The following is a 20673-nucleotide window of genomic DNA, read 5'->3' on the forward strand; positions in this document are numbered from 1 at the left end:
TAAAATACAAATCAATTACCTGTGGCTATACTACTAGCATTCTCATTAATGCATCAATAAAAAATGTATCTGCAGGTCTGTTCTGTTGATCCAAATGGGAATATGTTATTGCATCATGCAGCAAGATTCCATGGCATGAATTTCTATGTTATGTAGGCCAGTATTTCTCAACCTTGGCAACTTTAACATAGCTGGCTAGGGAATTCTGGGAGTTGAAATCCATATATCTTAAAGTTGTAAAATTGAAAAACACTAGTGTAAACAATATTGAAACAAGGTGTATTCTGAAAAATACACAACATTTTTTCACTTTTCCCTATAGAGCTTATATGAACATTTAAATGCTATCCCTTAGGATTCAAGGGTTGGAGAAATAAATACCCAAAACACATTAGCTTCATTAAAATGATGAGGGCAGACATAATTGTAACATTATTTAAAAGGGAATGGGATATCTGAAAATAATGTTTGACCAGTTAGATTTCTAAACAAGTTTAAGACAACTTTGATGAGATACATAGATAGATGTAGATTATATTATTTAAAAATAGTTCATGCAGTGGTTATGTAGCCATAATACATGTTGTTTCATTTTCCTTTTTGGTTTTTTAAAATGGTGTCTTAGCATTTGCTTCTTGCTTTGATTTTTTTTAATAGTAAACTTTGAATTTCGTCCCTTTAACTTGGTTTTAATAGCAATGTATTATAGCATGATTTATCAACATATGGCAGGTGGAGGTTGACACAAATTATAATGAAAATTAAAAGTCATTTATGCAGCAGGCGATTCCAGTTTAAGAAACATTTATTTGCAGGCTTTAAAAATGAGGGTTTAGAATCAAATGGATTTAAAATGAAAGTTTTAACAATGGTTACCTTTTTCCTGCAGCCATTCCTCTACGGGTCGGTTATATTTGAAGGGGATTTTCTGTTTTACCAATTGGAACGCAGTATCAGTGTTTCCTTTAAAGTTTAAAAAACAGCTTAAAAACAATCTGAAAAGTCAATGAAATTGTTAAAAAAATAAAACATTCTAAGTTACTTTGATTTATTCATTTAGTTATGAAGGAATTTAAACAAACATGAAGATATGTAGTTAGATTTCTTTTAAAATGGTAGAGAATAGCACTCTCATTTCTTGGAATTCTAGAAGAACATTTCCATGTTTCAAGCATGTCTGTTATGAAGAGTAGGTTTAGCATGGTAATCCTTTCCATCAAACATATCAAGTTTAGGAATCGTGCTGGCTCACTTTCCTACACTCCATATGCTTTTACATGAACTAAATAGGAATCTGGAATTATGAGAATGCCTGATCCATGCCCTCTTCTTGCATTCATAGAAAATGTCTCACAGGAGCTAACGTAAGATACAGAATCATGGGGTTTGGAAGAACCTGGAGATCTTTAAGTCTAATCTCCCACCCAATGTGGAAATCTTAGTACTTTTCTAAACAAATGTCTAGGCAAATTTTGAGTTCCTTCTGTAAGATCCTCATCAGTGATTCTTGTCCTACACCCAGGTACCATGGGTAATAAATCCACATTTTTCATTTTGACAGGCCTTCAAATATTGGAAGATATAATCCCTCCCTTTAGCTTTATCTTCAGTAGGGTAAACATTCCCTATTCCTTTAACTGTTCTTCATAGGATTAGCCTGCAGGTCACTATTTTTGCTGTTGCAACATTCTTTTTTATTGAAATGCAAGATTGCACTGGTTCTTTTGCCAACTGAAGAAAACTGCTGGCTCATATTAAGCTATGATCTGCTAGGATGTCCAGCCCCCCCCCCCAGCTACTACTGAATCAGGTACTGCCTATCCTGACCTCAATAGTTGTTTGCTTTTTCCAGATAAATGTACAAGCCTACATTTATCACTGTGAAGCTTCATATTTTTGGATATGGTCCTATATTCACATCTATCAAGATCCTTCCAAATTCTGTGCCTGTTTTCTCTGGTAGAAATTTCCCTTCACCCACTGCCTTCCTCCAAACTTTATGTTTGCCTGAAAATCAGAAAAAAGCATTCTTACTATCTTCTTATCTAAGTCATACCATTCCCTTGGTCTACTAATCTAGTCACTTTGTAAAATACTACAATTTGTCTAACACCGTCTATTTTTAACAACTCCTTGCTATCTTTTAGTAGGCACCTTGTTCCTTTCTAAATGTTTGCAAATCCACTGCTTGATTATCTTCTCAGGTATTAACGTCAAATTGATTGGTCTGTAGTTTTCTGTTTCTTTTTACTGTTTTCCCTTTTTTAAAGACTAAAATAGCATTGATTCTCCTCCAGTTTTCTGGTACTTTCCATGTACCACATCAAAGATTACAATAAAAATATACAGTATGCTTTGTAACAGACATCTTCAACTTGATGCCTTTCTGATATGTTGGGAACAAGTGAATTGATATTGTAACCTCCAGAATCTCAGCACGAATATTAAAATCTCCAGATTAAATAGGGTTACCATTCTCAGAATGGATTGGTAGTCCAATGGATCTAGTGAGTTATACCTTTGATGAAAAGTAAGATACACCTATATAGTTTCCAGCTTCCCATCGCAAACATTATAGCTAAGAAACAAAACCTTCATTTTGCTGAGCGCAGATCTCTAGAATAATGACTATCTAGAAAACACTATCTCAGTGTTTAATGTTTTGTTTTTACATGTCTGTGTGGTGAAAAATAATATAATAAGTACTGAATTTATAATTTTATAGCAGGTACATTAAATTAGAAGGGGTAGTAATTTTGGCAAAGATGGTTGTAACAGCAGAGATGTTAAAGTGATGTGACTTATTTTTTTCCCCTATGCTTTCCTATATAAAATAGCTTCTCTTCAAAAGACAGTATAGCTAGTTAAACCTTTAGCTCTTCCAAAAACAAACAGGTCTCTATATCTTCCCCACCCAATCTTTAATTGATCATGTCCTCTACAGTTTAGCTTGAATGCTATATCTTTCCTTTAGAATTGTTTTGCCAAGACCAGGCACATGGAAGGTCAGCTAGGATGAATGGGCTGGTTCTATCTCACATAAATTTTGATAGCTATTAGGCAAGAAGTACAAACAGCACATACAACATTGTCCAGCATCTCTAGAAAGGAGGATGGATAGATATAAACCAAGGACAATATCTTAATTGAAATGTCCTTGGCAATTATTCAAATGTTTCAGGTTCATTCGAACTGCTGACAAGTTGTATCACTGAACCAACTCCAGGTACTGTGTTATTTATATCCCCTATATTTTGTAATAGTATAAAACATGACAAACACTCTAGTTATTTTGAGCCTCAGTGTAGACCTAGCCAGGAAAAGAATTTTGCATTGGCTGCAACAATCTGGGAATTCTCTATAGCTCCTTTTCATGAAGATGAAGGCCTCCCAGTTGAGGAGACATGAAATTCTGTCCTGTAATCCTTTATTGAACATTATCATATCTTTTTATTGTCTTGCATGTAGATATTTTTTCTATTTACTTCATGCTTTGCTGTCAAAGTCATTCTTTTTCTATGCTGTGCTAATGAATTCTTCAGCCTTTTCTCTTATTTTATGCTTCCGCATTCACCTCTGGCAAAACCAAAAGGTTTGGGAGTGCCAGTGAATCACTTGCTGACTATGAGCAAGCGATGTGATGCAGCATTTAAAAGGGATAATGAAAATCTGTGTTACATTAATAAAACTATTGGGTCTAGCTTATCTAAGGTAGCAGTTCCAATTATACTTTGGCTGGTTAGACTGCACTTCAAATGCAGCATCCAGTTCTGAATACTGAAAGTGACACAGAGACGTTTTAGCAGGTTCAAAGGATTTCTACTCAGATAATAAGAGTTTTAGAAACTTCATCCTATGATAAATGGTTAAAGAAGTTGGGCATACTGTATTTAGTCTGCAAAGGAGGAGACTATGGGGAGATATAATAGTTGTTTACAGATATCTCAAAGGACATCATGTGCATGACAGAGTGCTCCTTTTCTTTGTTGAATCCAAGGGCAGGACAAGAACAGATAGTTAAAATCAAAAGGAAGTTGGGGCTGAATATGAGGAAGGCTTTCCTGATGGTAAGAGCTGTCAAGCAAAAGAACACTGATTAGAACAGAGGCGAATCACCTCTTCCTGGAAGCTTACATATTGATGCTGAAGAGTCATCTGTCAAGGGTGGTTTAGTATGAACAAGAGATTTGAGAACATGACCAATAAGAGCTCTTCTAGCTCATACATTCTATTATTCTATAAAGCAAAGAAGAAGATGGCATCACTCCCTGTACAGAAGCCAATTGGTGCAACTATTTACTTCAGCACTTGAAATAGGACAATTTTCTCCACCACACTAAAGGCAGAAAATTAATTTAGGATTTACAAGGCAGTTTTTATGACACATCAGTTCTATTTCAACTGCACCTAGTCACATTACTATATTCCAAAATGTCTACTACTTTGGATGGCTGTTTCATTCTGGCTAATAGTTAGGTTGGCCCTACAAATCCTAACAGATATAGGTTCTGTTAACTATAACTTAGAAATCAGTGATAAAAAACAAGCTACTAGAACACGAAGAAAGAAGGTCCTGAATGGAAAGAAATATAGCAGAACAGTGTACAATGTGCAATCCTATGAACATCACTTAGATTGCATCAAATTAAACTTTGTACAGCAAGCAATGTGTCTTCTTCAAACCCAGGAAATGAATTGCTAATCTCTACCATCTCTTTCAAAATTTTGATTTTAAATTTAAGTTTATATTTTTATTATGAAAATCATTTTATTTATACACAACAAGATACCATTAATATTAGGGGTAAAACTGAAGGACTTCTGGAAATTCAACAGTTTAAATTGTAACATTAGAATCTTTTCATATTCCTTTTTATTTATTTATTTTTCATTTATGTCAACCATTCACAAAACTGTAAAAACATGTGCATGAGAATGTATTCATCTTTATATTTCATGGACAAGAGTGAATTAAAGGACATGTTGCTTACAATTATACACAAGCAATATAAAGTGAAGAAAGGACTATATGAATACCAATTACAAACATCAAATCCATTAAATATACTGTTTTTAGGAAGCATCTTAAATTAAAATAACATAGACCTCATAAGGAACCAATAATGCTTTTACTTTACACAAAACTATATAATTATAATTTACAAATGCATTGGATAGTTAACCTGGAACTCTTAAGAAAAAGAAACTCACAATGCCTGCATTTTAATTCCATGAACATAAGCATTCAGTCATTTATATTTTATATTTCATAATCTGATTCTTAGCAGAGAGAAGATAAAGTTTTTAAATGCTATACTTTTCATTTTTTTTTAACTTTTGCTACTTATGGCCAAAGATACATCAGTGGCTTTTTCCATTTGCTAATGCAAATTTGATCATTGTAATTGCTTATTTCAAAAACCTCATTGTATCTGCTTATATTATTAGTGTAAAATTACAGAAGAATAAAGAAAGTAAAAAAAGAGAGAATCCTTTGTTTTTTTTTTGGGGGGGGGAAATGACTTTGGCAACTTTAATGCTTCTAAAAGAGGAAGTTACACAAATATAACTTATGCATTGTATGTGTGAGAAAAAAATGTAACTAAATGGCACTTTATAAGGATAAACAATAAGTGTTACTTCCTTTCTTCCATTCTACAAAACTACATAAAAGAAACAGAAATTATACACACATATTTCCTGGCTAATTTAAATATATAACTATGCCTTATGGTTCTTACTGGTATGTTGCTTCATTTATCTCATTAAATATTTCACAAACAAGCTCGACTTCATTACACATTCCTCATTTTCCCCTTAAAATTCAGGCAAATTTTCATCCAAATAGAATTTGTTCCATTAAATCCATTCCTAAACCAAAAAAAGAGTTTCTAAACCACAAAAATAAAAGGGCTATTTGGATAATGTTAAATTTTGCTCCTTGATGGATATATGTGTAATGATGAAATGGTGTTATGGAAGCAAAGCAGAGTAGCATAAAGGTTCAATCAATTTCAAAAAATAGAATGAACATGCCTGCTTTCAAGTGGGATATTAAGACAATCTGATAAGTTATGAAATCCTTGAATGTATTAATAAGAAACTTGGAGAAACAATAATTTCTTCTAAAGAAGGTAGCATAATATGTTTTAAAGACACTATGTATCAATTGGCTATGTATAACATTATGTTGTTCATAAATAATAAATAAATTCAGAAAGAGATTAAATTTATTAAAGAATAACAAGGTTTATCAATAACTATTACTCTTCAAGACTAAGTAAATTAATAAAACTCACGTTTGCTAGCAATTAATCACCTTATTACCTTGGCAGGAACCAAAATTTGTTCTTGCTCAATGGCAGAGCTATCATATAGGCCAAATAGTTTGAAACCACCACTTTCCCAAATAAAAATGTATCTTAAGAAATAGAGAGCTCTCCAGAATAGCTTGCTGCCTGTTGTGGCCTGCCAATGGCCAGCAGAGCTAGTGGCAGACTCAGACAGTGAGGAGGTTGGGGAGGAACATGGGCCCGGAGTATGAGGAAGGCTCTGATGAGTGCTCTGTGTCAGAGGCAGAGATTGGGCTAGGGCTGTCCAACACTTTTCAGCTGCCTTTGGAGTTGGAGATCAGTGGGGAAGGAAAACAGCTAGAGCCTGCTCCCAATGTGTGCATTTGCAGAGCTGCCAGGAGAAGGGAACAGTTAAGGAACAAGGACCGACTTGGGAGTAAAGGAACAGGTGGATGGTGAATGGCCCTTCCCATAGGGAATAAAGAAGAGCGAAAGGGAAGTCAAGTTTGCAGGAGACAATTAGTTTGCTTAATTAGCATGAAATTTTGTTCATGACTATCATAGACTCCTAATGTAACAAGTATTTTCTTGTACAGCATTGTGTTTAGAAGATATCGGCCTGGCAGCTCTCCAAGCCTGATAAGGTCTGTGGTTGTAAATTCACCCTTGAAAGACTGTTTGTCACGACTTTGCTGGATGTGAATGAGAGGAATTCACATTAGCTTAATAAAAAGGGGTTTTGTCGGGACACGGAGTCTGTTTTGTGATTTTGTGAAGCCTAGGACAGAACACTGCCAAGAGCAAACTTAATTCTTTTTGATCATGTCCTAGCTTCTAGAATAGAACCCAGCTTTATGTCCTATTTCTAAGGCATGAATTGGGATCACTGATATTGATTTCCTGTATAATACTTTTGTTGTCAGCAAAATGCTTATCTTCACAAAACATTCAGGAGGAAAAACAAAACTATTATTCTCAACTTATATTTCCAATACTGCATGGCCAAGTAACACAAAGTATTCACCAGACTTTGGAGCTCAGATCTAGTCTTTGTATTACTGCAATATGAATACAAAAAATTAAGTATTAAAGGCAGAAAAGACTTCTTTTTAGAAAAAGAGAGGACAGAAATGCATAATGTCTAACAGATTATTCATTTATAAAGGTTTGCAAAGTTAGAGGGGCATTTCAAGATCACACAGGCAGTGACAAAACAGAGTGTCATTGCTCTATTGCTGAGTAGTGTTAGTTAAACTTCAGGAGTTCCATTGGCTGTGGATGGGTTTCTAGACCTAATTCAAGGAACTGTTCATTATCTATAAAGTCCTAAATATCTTGGGTCCTCACGACCTCTATCTGTTCTGAGTCTTATCAGCCTGCCTTTCATGATCTTACCTTGAGGAACACTGGGAAATCAGGAACTTAGATAATTATCTGTGTTGTGGCAGTCCCTTCATATGAAACAATCTGGCTCCAGAACTCAGATTATTTTTTCACTTTATCCTTTAAAGAAGTGATGAAAACAGTCCTCTTCCATAGAACATTTAATAACAAAATCTTGCATTCCAAATAGCAACATTGGGGTCAGAAGGTTAGGAATTTCATCTTATTTTTTACCTGTTCCTATCACTGTATTAGTTTACTTCACATAAAGAATCTGATGAACCATATGACAAACATATTTTTGAAAAAGGTATCACATTAATTGTTAAAGGGCTATTGAATGCTTTTTATTATAATTCCTTGGTAAGCCAATACTTGGAATACTGCATTTGGTTTTAGTTGCCACGATGTAGAAAAGATGTGGAGACTCTAGAAAGAGTGCAAAGAGGAGCAACAAAGATGATTAGGGGACTGGAGGCTAAAACATATGAAGAACAGTTGCAGGAACTGGGTATGTTTAGCTTAAGAGAAAGAAGGACTAGGGGAGACATGATAGCAGTGTTCCAATATCTCAGGGGTTGCCACAAAGAAGAGGGAGTCAAACTATTCTCCAAGGCACCTGAAGGCAGAACAAGAAGCAATGGGTGGAAACTAATCAAGGAAAAAAGCAACTTAGAACTGAGGAGAAATTTCCTGACAGTTAGAACAATTAATCAGTGGAACAGCTTGCCTTCAGAAGTTGTGAATGCTCCAACACTGGAAGTCTTTAAGAAGATGTTGGATAGCCATTTGTCTGAAATGGTGTAACGCAGCAATGGCAAACCTTTTTTGGCTCGCGTGCCATAAGTGGGGGGACCGCAGGGGGGTCATGTGCGGGCGTGCCATACCCATAATGCAATGTGCGACCCCCAAGTGTGCATGCATGCACTACAGGCGCTCCCCCCATTTTTACATGCTTTCTTTGCCCTCCCCGGGCTCCAGAGGCTTTATAGGAGCCTGGGGAGGGCGAAAGCAGCCTCCCTTGCCCCCCCGGATGCCCTCCGGAGGCATCAGGGAAGCCTCCGGATGGTCCCTGATGCCTTCGGAGCACTCAAAACGACCCTCCGAGCAAACCGGAAGTGACTTCTGGTTTGCTCGGAGGATCATTTTGAGCGCTCTGAAGGCTTCAGGGACCGTCTGGAGGCTTTCCTGCTGCCTTTGGAGCGTTCAAAATGACCCTCCGAGCAAACCGGAAGTTACTTCCGGTTTGCTCAGAGGGCCGTTTTAAGCGTTCCAAAGGCTTCAGGGACTGTCCGGAGGCTTCCTTGACGCCTTTGGAGCGCTCAAAACGACCCTCCGAGCAAACTGGAAGTGCTTGGCGGGCAGCTCATGAAGCCTCCAGAGGGCCTCCAGGGGGATGGGGGAGGCTCTTTTCACCCTCCCCAGGCTCCTTTAAAGCCTCTGGAGCCTGGAGAGGGTGAAAGATGGCTTTAAAAAAGGGTGAACCAGCCTTATGTGCCCTGACAAATGGCTCCACGTGCCACCTGTGGCACACGTGCCATAGGTTTGCCATCACTGGTATAGGGTTTCCTGCCTAGGCAGGGGGTTGGACTAGAAGACCTCCAAGGTTCCTTCAAATTCTCCTATTGTATTGTATTGTATTACAATCTCCTTAATAGAAGTGGGTTCCCGAATGGTATGGCTTCTTATTCATTCATTGTATATCATTGTGATTTGGTCCACACTTACCCATTGTTCCTGGAACATTATTTGCAGTTTTACTGTTATAATACTAAAAAGTTGCTTCATACAGGAAAATTGAAGCACCAAATTATAGGCCTTTACAAAAAATTTGTTCCAACTTTTTCACTACCAATTAGGATAACCTACTTGTACTTCAGTGTTCCCACTGGGAAAAAAAAGTCATTAAGGCCCTTGAACAGGAAACTATTTTCAAATTTGTTTCAGCTCTATAACATTTGTCCTTTTTCTCAATGTATTTCTTACTTGAAAAAAAAGTTATATAACTGGCTATTCTGGCTTTTCTTTTCTTTTCTGTACTTTCATTTCTTCTACTCTATGATGACCTTGACCTCCTTTTCCCTCCCCGTCTGATCCTGATCTTTCCTTTAAGTCTTTTCTTTGTTTTTCATTCTTCCCATTGTGATGCTTCATTGTCAAGAGCTAAACTTCACATTAAAGCTACTCCAATGCACAGGCTTGGATCAAAGGTAACATGGGTAGAAAAGATAGGATGAATAGGAGGCAAGATATAGCAGTGGAAGGAGAAAAAGTCAACTGAAGTTAGACCTGTTTTACCAAGCCAACTCATTTCTAAATTTTTGCCTGATCTGTGGAACAGTAAGTAGTAAATAGTAAAACAGTAAATATCTTTGAAACGTCCTTTTCTTTTCTAAGTCTTTCTTCCTCTAGTTTTTATAACAAAATATACACCAGATTTTGACAGTTCATGTCATCAGAATGCTTAAAGGTAATTAGTAGCTTTGAATAATGACTCTAATGAAACTTTATATTTAGATAAGAATATTGCTTTCAAAAAATTGAAAATCATAAATGCCCTTTGGTTTTTGACCTGACAATTAGTTTGTGAATTAGATAAGGACATAGCACTAATAGATTGAATACTTGTCTAATTTCAAATATCTAAAGGTAAATTTCTCTGGACTATATTCAAACTATCCATCATATGACACTAATTCATACCTATTTACTATTTTCACCATCCAGACATTTTAGACATGTGTCTCAAAGGGAGCTTAATGGACAAAGGATAGTTCTCAGACACAACTGTAGAGAGCTTTTAAAAATCACCTCCTGCCAATAAATGCATTCAAAAATGTGTACAATAAAAGTAGGTTAAAAATATGCTTGTTAGGGGAAAATACTCACCAAACCATTAAGTTAGAAAAAAATAATAATTTGCAAAATATTTAGATACACAAAGATACAATAACAGAGTTGGAAGGGAGCTTGGAGGTCTTCTAGTCCAATCCCCTGCCTAGGCAGGAAACCTTATACCATTTCAGACCAATGGCTATCAAACATCTTCTTAAAGACTTTCAGTGTTGGGACATTCACAGCTTCTGGAGGCAAGCTGTTCCACTGATTAATTGTTCTAACTGTCAGGAAATTTCTCCTCAGTTCTAAATTGCTTCTCTCCTTGATTAGTTTCCACCCATTGCTTCTTGTTCTACCCTCAGGTGCCTTGGAAAATAGTTTGACTCCCTCTTCTTTGTGGCAACCCTGAGATATTGGAACACATTTGTTATAACATTTATCTATTAATATAATGTTTATTAATTATTGCAATAGTATTTACTTTGGAGATACACACATGAAAATATGTGTAAGTGTTCATTAACACATTTCACAAACTGTTTATTAATGGGACGTGTATACTAATTAATTTTTCCATTGGATCATGATCCCTCCCTGATTATATTTATTCTTATGTTTCATCTTTTCTGCTCAATATAGTATAATCTATAGTTCTTCCCACCCTTTGTTTTATCTTCATGACAATTAATGAGGTTGAGATGTTATGATGCATCACCATTAATATAATTGCTAATAAGTTCAGAAATAAAATTATATCCACATAGTGTTTTATGTGCACCCATATAGACATGCATATATTGATTATATTGCAAAAATGAGCTTTTGCTTTTACATTTTATTTATTTTTTCTTTTACTTATTTATTATACTTATATTTCTAGCCAACCCATCTCCCTCAAGGATGGTTTTTAGCACTTTGAATATTGGCATTCTAATTCAGCTTTCCTTGTGAGCCTACTATACATATATTTTGGACAGTGTATCACCTTATTTTCAAAATATTTCTATATTTTCATATTTAAAACCTGTAAAAGACTTTGTAATTTTTTAGATTTCTGATCTCAAATTCATTAATTTGGTTAGTGGTTTCTCATGCTGTTTATTTAAGCAATTTTATTACTTTTTTATTTATGTTTTTATATTTTTATATATATTTTAAACACTTTACACTTGCCATTATAAGCTTCCTAGCAAATCTTACAGCTGGTATTAAGCTATATTTTAGTACATTAGTTACTCCCACCACCTTCATGTTATTATCTGATTTATTAACGTGAATGAAGTAAAACAATACTTACCATTTAAAATTGCAATAATATATTTTTGGGCTAAGATTTATACATTTTTATTTTAAAATCCTTAGAAATATTATATTTTATCTGGCATTATTATTTTATCTGCATATTGTTTTCACATGCTATATTTAGGTACAACAAATATGGACAGAATGACTGATCCCAATGAAATACTGTTAGTCCTCAACTTATGATCAATCACTTAAAGATCATTCCAATTTATGATAGACCCCCAAAAGTTCTTCCTTTTGATTTAGTTCTAAAGATCTGATTTCTGACTCACCTCAGGATCACATGACCATATTTCAGGCACTTGGCAACTGGATTGCATTTATGGCTATTTGCACATGATCATGGGACCATGATGTATGACATTTTTGCCAAAACCTGGTATTTACTTCTAGTTTTTGGCAAATATGTCCCATGGCGAACAAGGGGTTTGCTTAATGACAGTAGCATTCACTTAACAACCACACAGAAGTGGTATTCAGCCAGTTCTCACAGGTTCTGGAGAACTGGTAATGGAAATTTGGAAAGTGGGGAGGGAATGGGGGTTTTGCAGTATCCTTCCCCTGTCATGCCTACAAGCCACGGCCACCAGTTTTACTACAGAACCGGTAGTAAAAAAAAAAGTGAAATCCACCACTGCAATTGCCACACACAAGGTCATAAAAGCATCTCAGTCACACATGATGGATTCTCTTTTTGATGTCATGATTTATGAAGGGTAGACTCTATTACAGTCTTAAATCACGGACTACTGTAAAGGAATTGGAAAGAATTATCAGACTGAAAACTTAAATTTCAAAACTCTTCCTAGTGAAACACAAATGATCAGTCAGATGAATTTTAGGAGTAAATTAGGAATAAAATATATGATGGGCTTTAATCCATGAGGGAAAGAGATCTATCTATGGTCTTTATAAATCTGCGATATTTGCAGATGATTCTCTTAGTCTGGAAAGAGATCGCTAAATGTGAGCCATTTTTACATGTTTGCTTTAATTCAGTCTTATAATGACAATGCACATAAACTAACTCCATTGTCACAACCTGAGACCCACCTTTGTTTTCATCCACTTATGATGCTTTAATCACTGCTGTAAGTGTCATCTTTCAAAGCAGGGATCTCCAGGGCTGCATTTTTAACCCTGCCTTTTAATTTATTTTAGATTCCTTTAGGGAACTACGCAGTGCAGTAGAATTGCCATCAACTGCACTTCTAGGAAGCATTGGAGGATTCATTTAAATCCCACAAAATGAGTAAAAGATGAAAAATTAAAAGTACAAACCCCAAGCATGAAAAGGAACATTAAAGATCTCAAACAATCCACAAAGCTGCTAAACATTCGAAGCTGATGCCATGTTCCCGTCATTAATTCAGCTGTCATAAAGTAGACAGTATAAACATACAAGAATATAGACAGTTCCCCAAAGAGCACACTAAAATATTATCAGCTCTTAACAGCTTTCTACTCAAAAGTGGGCTGGTTCACACTGATAGCTTTTGTAAATACTGTATGTAGGGCATAATAGTTGGCACAAGATATTCCTTTATCATTAATAAGTCATATGGAAGGGAATGTGAAATAGCCTAAATCTAAACTATGTCAGTAGCACAGATTTTGTATATTACTTTGAAACAATATTTTCCTCTTTCAATTTTTTAAAAAAGCATGGTTTATTTTTTTAACAGTTTGCACCGAGCATGGGGATGTATGATTTGGGGTGATTTTTGATCTAATCACTCATATAACCTTGGCTTAGTGTAATGCTTAATTAGACTAAAGTAGATGACCATCTTAAGCAATTCCTTCTAAGAAAAATTTTTCAAATACACCTGCACTGAATATTTCCAATTACCCATTGTTAATGTTCATTTGGCACTCCAATCCTGGTGTTACTATCACAATGTGAAGAAACTATTTGCCTGTGCTTGCATCCCATTAATTCTAATTTTGTTCTTGCTTTCATGTATTTGGAAGGTAAAGCATAATATACAAAACCTAGGAAGACAGTTTACTGCAACCAAAGAACCTACATTAGTAGATCAACTATAACTCTTGTCTTAAATGTTATTTAGATGCCAGAAGTTATAGTTCTGGATTCAAATATTGCAGTAAACAATCCACAATTGATATATTTGCCTAGTCACAGAAAAAGCTGCTGCATGAAAACACTTATAAGTGGCTTCATGTGTTGTGGTCTACCGGCGGCCTGCGGAGCTGGCAGCAGAGTCAGACAATGAATAGGTTGGGGAGGAACATGGACCAGTCCTGGAGTCTGGGCAAGCTCGGACGAGGGCTCTGTGTCAGAGGCAGAGAAGGGACAAGCCATCTGGGAGTTATGTGCTGCCCCCGGAGCCTCCAGAGTCAGACATCAGTGAGGAAGAGGAACAGGGTGAACCTGTTCCCAGTGCGTGCATGCGCAGAACTGCCAGAGGGCAAGAACAGTTAAGACAAAAGAGGCAGCTCGGGAGTAAGGCTTGGAGATTATTGGCCCCTCCCATAAGACATAAAGGAGGAGCAAATGCATGTGAGCCTTTGCAGGAAGCAACTTTGTTCATTCTGGTTGGTTTAAATTCTGAAGCTCCGTTTTAACTCCATGTGGCTTTGCAAAGCTTATTGGCAATTAGGTCTTTGGCAGCGTTTCAAGGGAAATAAAGGTGGGTGCTTATCAGTCTTATCCCAAAAGACTTTGGCAGACTTCTGTCGGACTCTTTACAAACTATTTGTGACTCATTATGGGCTATGAATGAAGATAATTCATAGCCGTTGAAATAAAAAGAGGTTTTTTGGGACTAAGCTTGTGCTTTGTACTGTCTCAGGAAGCCTAGGTACATCATGTACCAAAATTCTTAGTTTAATGTGTAACTACTTCGCAGCACAAGGAAACAATAGCCAACAACTTAAGAGATGGCTATCAACAACCAATAAGAAGCTATACCAAACCTTGCTGCAGATAAATACGTACAATGCATAGAATCACTCAGAGCATATATTCCAGTAGAGAGAAGTTCCTTAAAGATGGACTCCAGCAAAAGCTCAGAAGACTAAGTCCTGGTGATCAACCCAGATTGGATCCTGCAACATTACCTTAGGACAATTACATTTGCCTTCATTCATGTGAATACTCTATTCAAAAATTATATTCTTTACTCCACAAGAGTAGGGTTGTGATTTTCACTTCTGCACCCTAGTAATGTTGTAACAGGAAAAATACAGTGTGTGCTTTATGTACTTCTAGAGCAGGGTGTCTAACTCATAGCCTGTGCTGCCCATGCCCAGTTTAGCAAAGGGGGGGGGAAGTCACAATACGTCATGTGATGCCACCATGACAATGTGAGTTTGACACCCCTATTCTAGAGAGAAATGTCCACAGACAGCCTTTGGTCAACATGAAGGAAGATCTATATCCATATATGAAGTTTTGCTTTTGAAACAGAATCTCTGATAACAATTACAGACAACTTTGAATCTGTATCACCAGCTAACAAACAAAGCTTGATCACATTGATTGGAGATAAGTTTTTTGGTTGATGCACCGTAGTGGATCTCAAAAGTATATCACGGTATATAATTAAGATATCTTGCTAAAGAATAAAGGTAAAGAATGAAATGATTTCCCTTCCTAGCTTTCATTCAAAGGCTGGCTGGGATAAAAGTAGACTTTTATTTTAAAACTAGTGATACTTTTCATGAGATATAGTACCTCATCAAAAGGTGAGATTTCAATGCCAAAACACATTGTATAGCATACTTTGAATTATCTTTCAATGATGAGTAACTAAGGAACCCATGAAGAGTGCACCTACTGTCCCCTAAAGCAGTTGTTAGTCAAGTTTCATGTAGGGCCAACTGTGGTGCTTTCACCATGTTTCATAGATCTGACTCCCTCAATTGCTGCCAAATAAACCTCTATGATCATCTCTTCTTCTCTCACTCTTTTTTTAATCCCGAAAGTTTTCCTAGTAAATTTCATCTTTCGTATCTATGACGATTTGAATGCTATCAGATATAATATCCCACCCTAATTGCAAGCTTCTTGATATTTTGATTAGTTCTTTTAAAAATACTGTAACCTTGAGTTGTGTGCATGTCCTTTCTTCATATCTTAGTTGAGAATCTCTCTTTTTCCTTCAATTCTCCCCTTTAAATATTATCTTTTGATGTCTTCTGGGTGGTTATGTTTAATCTCAGGATTAAGCAGAGGCCTATGGTTGTCTTGAACAGCTTATCAGTTTCCAAGAGACATTTACAAGGAGAGAAAGGCTCTGCTTTTGATAGCAGTAATTGTATTTAGCTTGTAAGATATAGGGCTATTTATCTTCTGCCTGTGAAATGGGTTGGGGGTGGGGAGATGGATGGAGAACACTAGCAGATAACATGCTAAATAAAAGTCAAAATGAAGCTGTGAAGAAAAGAAGCAACCTGCCCATTGCACTCCCAAGTGGGAAAATGATACAAGAAATGGACTTACATTGTAAAACTTAAAATTTAAACCTTTTGAGGAAGGAGATAAAAGAGGAAGGTGTGAGGCTAGCAATAGCAGGACAAGAAAGGAGATCTGAGGGAAACTAGAATTTATTGTAGTACAAGCTCTATAAATCTTGGGTACTTGGTTTTTAGAAGCACTTATACTCATTTCAGAGTTGAAGAGAGTAAATATGTGTTTGTTTGTTGCCACTTTCTCTGGGGAATGAAAACTATCGCCGCTAGAAGGAAAATATTTTATGAACTTATAATTATATCCCATAAATCCTCCCCACCAAAAAAAAAAAAAAAAAAAAAAAAAACACAAGGCAGCATCTTTAACAAGGTTAAAGTATCTCCTAACCTTTCAGGTTATAATGTTTGACAAAAATGTGTGAAATTATGTATCCATCACATTTAAGGCTACAATCTTAACAAAATTTGCTAGCAAACAAAACAGGCATATGCCGTAGAATTTCTATCTGGATATGTTTGCATTAGATTATACTATAAAGTTCCCTTTTGACAACTCTGCGATGGATTCTGTTTATGTGCTTGGTCTGAATAATCTTCATAATTAATTTCTGGAAGACACTTCCTACATAGCAGCAGTGATATTTTTCCTCTGTAACTTATAGCTGGATTCATCTTTGTTTGACCTGATGATCATATTAGAGACTATGTAGTCCTTCAAAGGTTTTGGGAGACAAACTTCCACAAGCAGCAGAAAACATATGAGATATGAGAATTGTAATCCAGTAGCATCTCAAAGATTACCAGATTTCCTATATCTAATTGATGTAATATAATATAATTTTCCCCATTGTTTTTCCTCAATCCTAGCATCACTGAGAATAGCAACATCAATGAACCAGACTTTATCCTTTTAGATCAGGAATGTTATAAACAAGATGGCTGTCTGTTTGGATATTAAAGTCCCATGAGATCTTATCCTCACATTTGCAAAACCTTCTCAACTTCATGGTCCCAGCAATTTTTACCACTTCAGATCCAAACATCTGGCAAAGTTTCCAATGAATTATTTTGGCAACTTGGTCATGTTGATGCCTGTATTGCTGCAGTCACTGATTAAATGGTCAATTGTTTCATTCTTTTCAGTATAAAGATGACATTTGTTGTTGCTTTCTAGATGTCCAATTTTCACCGTCATGCAATTAAGGGGAAAAATTTGCTTTGGAATCACTAAAATCAATCTTTCAGTTTCTTTCTGTAACACCCCTGATCTTAACCAACTCCATATGGGTTTTAAGTCAGCTTTTTCCGCTCTACTCTTCAATTAACAAATCAGTTTCCAATTGTTTCTTTTCTGTATTCAACTTCTACCTTTGGTGTTTTCAAGAGGTTTCTTTGACCAACTACAGCAAGGGTTTTTGGCTTTTCATAATGGAGTCACTCAGGCCATGTTTTTCTTTGTCCACAGTTTGTTTCACCTGTAGAAATTCTCTAACCCCTTCAGTTATTGGTAAATACAGATGATCAATATCACTTTTTGCGTACGAAGTATGGTGTATTGTCATTAGTTTTCTTTTAATCCACGTTACCAAGTTCCATCTGGGTCCAGCCAACTATTTCCACTTTATATTGAACAACATGGACAGCCCAGGTTATTACTAAAGTAAGTTACTATTACTAATTAACTGATCACAACATTTGAAGTCACAACTGCCAATTTGCTATTGGTATTGGCCTTCATAAACATTGAGTTCTTCCCAAGAATCCAGGATGTCATAATGTATTTTTGTGATTTATATGCAGATCCAAGCAGTGTGGCTTTTTGCAACTGACAGATGTAAATGTTGTTAACATGAAGAATTTCTATGTGCCATACGATATTTTTTGGGTATGGGACCCAATGTATTGATAATCACTCAGATCACTGTGGCTGGTTAATAAGTAATAGCACTTAGCCTTATATACAGTGGTACCTCACTGCTTGCTTCCTTCCATGTAGATGTAGTTCCATTAAGGACTACATGTTGAGTGTGATTTGTCAATGAGTAACAAATACATCTGGTGATGATGTTGTCTATCACACATTTTTAAGCTTATCAAGAAGTAGGTTTGTCAAATTCAGGACACACTCTGAATTGTTTCAATGGAGCTCAACTGAAACAAATATTCTGAAATGATTCCCTACCTGTTGCTGACCAAAACACCATAAATGGAATTGTATCAATACAATTTTGCTATGAAAGTAGAAACATAGCATATTGAATGTCTGCAAGATATTTTATCACTGTCTATTATCATGATCTTGTTCTCTGTCCTTTTTCCAAATTTGCCAATTCCAGCTTAATATCCCCAAATGCCTTTGGCATACATATGCACAAGAATAGAAAAATATATCAATGATGGATTAAGGAAAATGGAACATTTCAAAGGTTAGGTGGAATACTGAATTCATTCTTAGTGCAACCTATTAGAATGTATTCTGATTTTTATTCTTCCACTTTCCAATGAAAGGACGTATCACATCCACAGCACAGTTCCTAGCTCACCTTTGTTAAATTTGAAGGAAGTGTCTGAAATAGCATAGATTGTCATCCCATAAATTGGATTATTTTTGTACTACCTTTTAGTTATCTTACTGTTTTCTATTTTAAATACGTTTAGATAGGCTGTCCAACATACATCTTCATTTCCTGGAGTGGATGAGATCACTAATTTTAACTGTTTTTTCATTGCTATGCTTTAATTAAGAGCACCTTAAGACTCTAAGGTATTTTTCAAACAACTGAAAAAAATAAAATTATAGCTTAGTTGATCAACTGCTGTCTAACTGCATCCATCTAGTAGTATTACATATCAGACCTATGGACTGTTTAAAATAAAAACAAACATAAAACTACATTTGTTGCACTTACAGTAAATATAAATTTCTGTACATTCCTTACTGCTTCAAACAGTTTTTGTCGAAGCATCAGAAAGAAACTATTTGACAAAATAAAGAAATGTACAAAAACCAGTATAAATATTAGTGATTCTAAATACTCATGATTGTTTTTGCTATGCATTACAGTCAATGAACTTAATTTTTCTTCAATTATATACCATTATTAATGACTAAGAAAAGCCACAGGTAGCAATTTCAATAGTGCCAAATAGTTTTGACAGTAGTTTGCAGCAATGTGCATTAAACTTTTTTTTAGATCTCCCATTAATCTACAGCAATATTTGAACACATGTAGATTATAGGTTGCATTTTTTCCATTCTCTGCAGAATCAGATTATATTCAGTGGTGCATGTGATTTCTTCTTCATTGTGCCACTCTTGTTCTCTAGCAATTGACATTACAGAAAATATATTATTGATCAGCATGATGAATATGATCTAATAACGTCAACGTTTTCTAAAAAAAATTAAAAGATGTTTAAGTCAGCTCTTCATTCTTGCAAGATGAGTTATAGAATGATTTCTTCACCAAATATATTTTACAGCTCCTACTTCAGGATCTAAGGATAATAATTTTTAAAGGGTGAAAGACATCTTTATTTAGAGATTTACCTGAAGGGTAATGCTCATTTACTGGCCATCCATCTACTTGTAGTGTTGCATTACCACCGTTTCGTGTAAAACGCACAACATGGTATTTGCCATCATTCACAGGAGTGCTCTCCTCTTTGATAGAGATATCTACTGTGCCAATATTGAAGACTACTCCAATTTTGCCTTGTTCCTGTGAAGGAAAGAAAAGAGTTGTGGGTAAATCTGGAAGCAAAGTCACAGGAAGAACAGTTGAAAGATGGACATGTTTCAATCAAAGTAATAAGATGAACGTACACAAAATGACAGTGCAGGACAAATTTGCCTTTATAAGTCATATGATATAAGACTGATATAAAGCAGGGCAAAATAATATCTAAATCAAGTGAGGCATGGTGGCTGAGTGTCTTAAAGATGCTGGATTTGTCGGCCGGAGAAAGTTGACTTTCTGCAATCTACACTTGGAACCTTAACACTGCATGAAGGAGTGGGTTCCCATCACTCGCCTCAGCTTCTGCCAACCTAGTTTGGAAACATGTAAATAAATAAATAGGTACCATTCCAGTGGGATTAATGGCAGAAACAAGAATCCAACTGGCACTGGACCGACCAAATGTGAAGCAAAAACTGGTGGGGGAAAACCCCCAAATGACACTGACATTCTCACAGAACTTTGTTAGCTGCCCTGCATATGGAGCTAGTACACACACACACACATGAGGTACCCAGGATAGGGTGTGAGTGTGTACTGAATGAACTACCAATCTTAGACAGCCAAACTACTACTCTGTAATAACATTGTAGACTTCTGATTTTCATGTACCAATGTTATATGCTAAATAAATAAATATAACCTACGTCAAGTGTACCCTAGACTCATTTATTTCT

General features: G+C 35.8%; 1 protein-coding gene across 6 annotated transcripts in view; it reads right to left on the bottom strand.

The window, feature by feature from the left end:
* Positions 1–20673, bottom strand: part of NRXN3 (neurexin 3) — a 1287124-nt gene that overhangs the window by 144518 nt on the left and 1121933 nt on the right. For 4 of the 6 annotated variants that reach the window (XM_081936219.1, XM_081936218.1, XM_081936220.1 and 1 more), the window contains 2 exons: positions 19807–19978; positions 877–963 (listed from right to left, as the gene is read on the bottom strand). In XM_081936219.1, coding sequence (XP_081792345.1) covers positions 877–963; positions 19807–19978 — 259 coding nt within the window. The remainder of the gene's footprint in view (positions 1–876; positions 964–19806; positions 19979–20673) is intronic. The other 2 variants (XM_081936223.1, XM_081936222.1) reach the window with 1 other exon arrangement.

This window comes from Natrix helvetica (genome assembly GCF_964273705.1).
Source record: "Natrix helvetica genome assembly, chromosome: 1".
Taxonomy (NCBI): Eukaryota; Metazoa; Chordata; class Lepidosauria; order Squamata; family Natricidae; genus Natrix; species Natrix helvetica.